The sequence below is a fragment of the Ctenopharyngodon idella genome, chromosome 5 (assembly GCF_019924925.1).
Source record: "Ctenopharyngodon idella isolate HZGC_01 chromosome 5, HZGC01, whole genome shotgun sequence".
NCBI classification, from domain to species: Eukaryota; Metazoa; Chordata; class Actinopteri; order Cypriniformes; family Xenocyprididae; genus Ctenopharyngodon; species Ctenopharyngodon idella.
In genome coordinates, this window is record NC_067224.1 from 25,392,391 (window position 1) to 25,396,359 (window position 3,969).

The window sequence follows — 3,969 nt, forward strand, 5'->3', positions numbered from 1 at the left end:
AAAGAATATCTGGAAGCGTTAACCCTGACGACAGCGCCATATCCACCAGAGACATAAAGAGGCATAAATATGTTTTCAAGCTCAGTGGGAAAAAAAAGCATACAGTACTAAGAGTTTTGCAGGTCTTTGAACAAACAAATTTTATTTGCTTATTTTTATTGATATATATTTGCTTTTATTTTATGTTTTATGTTACTGTATATAAGGGAGACCAGGGCTAGTTTTCATATTGGCTATATCTAAGTAACTATAAGGTTTTGAGTCAAAAGTCCAATTATACAAATGCTGGTTTGTGTTTATTATGTTGAAATGTTCTAATTTTTCTAAAGATCCTCCAGCCACAAAGATTACAAAGACATTTCCAATGCTCTAGTAGTGCCGTTTCCACCATACACATAAAAAGGCATAGACATAAATGTGTTTTTTCTTTAAGCTCAGTGAAGTAAAATGAATTATTATTTTTATTATCAATTTTATTGTTCATACATATTTTCTTACAGGATAGGATTTTTTTATTTGCCTTTTTTTTTTTTTTTTTTAAATATAAGTTCTAAATAGGGGCTAGTTGTCATAATGGGGAAGTTGTCACAATGCCCATATCTCAGTAACTGTAAGGTTTTAAAGGGTTCACCCAAAAATGAAAATGAACCCATGATTTACTCACCCTCAAGCTATCGGCGTATATGACTTTCTTCTTTGAGACGAATACAATCGGAGTTATATTAAATTATGTCCTGGCTTTTCCAAGAAATGGCAGTGAATAGAGGATGAGATTTTGATGCCCAAAAAAGTGCAACCATCCTAAAAGATATCCACATGGCTAATAAAAGCCTTCTGAAGTGAAGCAATGCATTTGTGTAAGAAAAATATCCATATTTACAACTTTAAAAACTAAAATAACTAGCTTCTGACAGACGACCGTCTCATGATGGCAAAATCTCATCCTCTATTCACTGCCATTATAAAGCTTGGAAGAGGCAGGACATTATTTAATATAAATCTGATTGTGTTTGTCTGAAAGAAGAAAGTCATATACACCTAGGATGGCTTGAAGGTGAGTAAATCATGGGGTAATTTTTGGGTGAACTTTTAAGTCAAAAGTCCACAAATGCTGATGTTCTCCAGAATTGTTTTTATGCTGGTTTCAAGTTAAAAAATTCTAAAATTATAATTGTTTAGAAAAAATCACTTAAATTAGAATATTTTTATCCTACAAACTTAAAGCCTGATATCATCATATATAATGTAGTAAAGTTTTTGGCAACTAGCACCGGTTTTCTCTATTAGATGTTAGATTAAAAAAAAAAATTCTAGCACTTTTTCTAGAAGTTGCTGAGAGAAATGAGATCATCCTTGTTAATAATAATGGTGATGACAATTTTCTGTTATAGTCAAACAATAGCTTAAACGTGTACCGATTTGAACTGTACTGCAGAAAGACTGGTATCATTATATCATTTTAAAAAAATTGCATTGACTTAGAATACCAAATTAAGTTCCAGCAGACAACTTTTGACTTAATACAGTAATACAGGCTAGTGGTGTCGATTTAGGCAATGGTCTACAGATTCTCATTCATCCCCCCTCCTGAGGATGAAATCCTACCTGAGCTCATCAGTGCTTTTCAGTCCTGGTCCTGTGGACACACAGAACTGCACATTTTACTCTTAACAATTTTAGCTCTGCCCTCCTAACGAAGTCTTACAAAATGTGCGTGATTGCCCGTCTAGGTAGCCTTCAGATCCTGTATACTCGTGTTTACAGTACTGCGGCGCCCCTTAGCGGACATGCGCAAAAGCGCACACAACTGCTGTCATCACAATCCAGATCATGTGATAAAGACCCGGAAGAGCAAATAATTCAAGATGTCGCAGAACAGAATTATGAGCGATTGAGTTCCTCCTTTTGTTTCTTTTTTGTCCATGTATAAAAATACACAATGCAAAATTACGACAAGACAGATGTCGGCTCCGTTCCCGGAACCGCGCCAGATTTCAGAGGGTAAGATATTTCATATGATGTGCTTATTCTGCTCAGACTGCACGTGACCTCAAACCAATCACTAAGGGCACGAAACTAACATATTAAAATGAAATAAACATTTACATATGATATAATTAATGTTATTAGTGCACTTGATGATTCCAAATCATTTAAAATAGTTCAATTTGTCTAATCTCTCCTTGTCTCTTTCTTCCTCTTGTATTCATTCAGGAATGACGGTTCTCTTGTCTCTGTGCTCAAGACACTATTGTTTTTCACCATTCTGATGATAACTCTCCCCATCGGACTGTATTTCACATCAAAGTCTTTTCTCTTTGAAGGTATTTTGCTTCTAGAGGCTGATAAGCTAACTTTTTGTTATCCATTTATTTAAATAATAATATTAATAATAATACTTAATATTATTATTATTATCATAAAGACTGCTGTTGTACTGAATATTGTTGGACAGTCCACACAAAGTTCCAGTGCTAAATATCTATATGTTACTCTACAAGCCATTTTATTAAGTCCTTAGTTGCTGGTTTGCTTTTACCATAATTTCTCCTTCTGTTCTTTTCTTCACAGCCTCTCTGGGTTACTCCAGCAATGACAGCTATTTCTATGCTGCCATCGTTGCTGTGCTTGCCGTCCACGTGGTTCTGGCACTCTTTGTTTATGTTGCGTGGAATGAAGGATCACGCCAATGGAGAGAGGGAAAACAGGATTAACCTAAACTGGAAGCAGCAGGGAGAGATGGAAACGCACACATGTCTTATTCCATCATGAACCAGAATATCATAATGGAGTGACACCATCTGTGTGTGTGTGTTTACTTTTCTCCTGAATGTATCAGCCTATCATAGAGAAGATGCCTGGTTACTTCTTCATCTCATGGTATGGTCGAGGTCATCTTTTGGTCTGGCTGGAGATTGTGTCAGAAGGTTTTAAATGTAATCTGTGTTTTTGTGCAGGGATAATACAAGACGGTAGAGAAGACAAGCTGTTCTCATGAAAGTTCGTTGTTCATGCAGTGTCATTATCTGCCCCATTTCAGCCTAGCCAATAAATTAAATCTGTTGATTCAGAACTGGATTCAAGCTGTTGTTCTACATGATTTCAGTGTCTTCCCTTTATTTTTTTACACAAACACCATGTAGACAGTTGGTGAGTTAAAACTAGTGTGTGTCTGTGTGATTAAGTTAAAATAAATTCCAGGATCATTTCATGTTGTTTTATTTATCAATTAAAGCTGTTCTTTGGAACTCTCATTTTCTCAATTCTTGCTGTAATTTCACACTCTTGAAGCCCAAAGAGTATTATATAACATTTTATAATTTATAAATTTTGTTTAATATGACAGATGTTGAGTGGGATAAGAGTTAATTTGTTCTGTGTTCTGTATTTTGGATCAGTGTAGCCAAGAAAGTAGCCAATAAATCAATACTCTTTATCTCAGCATTAATCAGAATTGCCTGTAATATCTATTAATGAATCACATAAATATTTGATGATAACAGGGGAATAAACATTTAATAAACTGAATCCTGAACCCTTCTATTGTTTCTCCTGTATGGTTATCTGTGAAAACAAAAGTGCTCACACTTACATTATTATATACTCAAAATAATAATTTCACATGACTGAACATGTCCTGTTCTGTCTTGAATATAAGAAGTGATAGCTACAGGTTTCAGGCTCTGCACATTTATCAAGCAGAAATTCGCTGTGATCAAGTTTGACAAGCGAAGCAGCCTAAGCTAGGAACAGTGATGGAGGTTAGTGAAATGATCATTGAGAGGTTTTTGCACTTCTTAACCCTGTTTAGACAAGTGAGCATGACCCCAAGTCAACACATGAAGCTGCGTACATGCAAAGACGGGATATGTGTTTTAATTATAATTAAAAAAAAAAAAAAAAAAATCACTTTTATACCCATGTTTGAGACTGACGAGATCAGAGATCAGCTTTGAGCTCTACTACATC

General features: G+C 35.0%; 1 protein-coding gene across 1 annotated transcript; it reads left to right on the forward strand.

The window, feature by feature from the left end:
* Nucleotides 1-1,797: 1,797 nt before the first annotated feature.
* On the forward strand, nucleotides 1,798-3,541 carry vma21 (vacuolar ATPase assembly factor VMA21). Its single transcript, XM_051895231.1, has 3 exons — nucleotides 1,798-2,001; nucleotides 2,215-2,324; nucleotides 2,572-3,541. The coding sequence occupies exons 1-3, from the start codon at nucleotides 1,940-1,942 to the stop codon at nucleotides 2,712-2,714; spliced, it is 315 nt and encodes a 104-aa protein (XP_051751191.1). The 5' UTR covers nucleotides 1,798-1,939; the 3' UTR covers nucleotides 2,715-3,541.
* The last annotated feature ends 428 nt before the right edge of the window (nucleotides 3,542-3,969 follow it).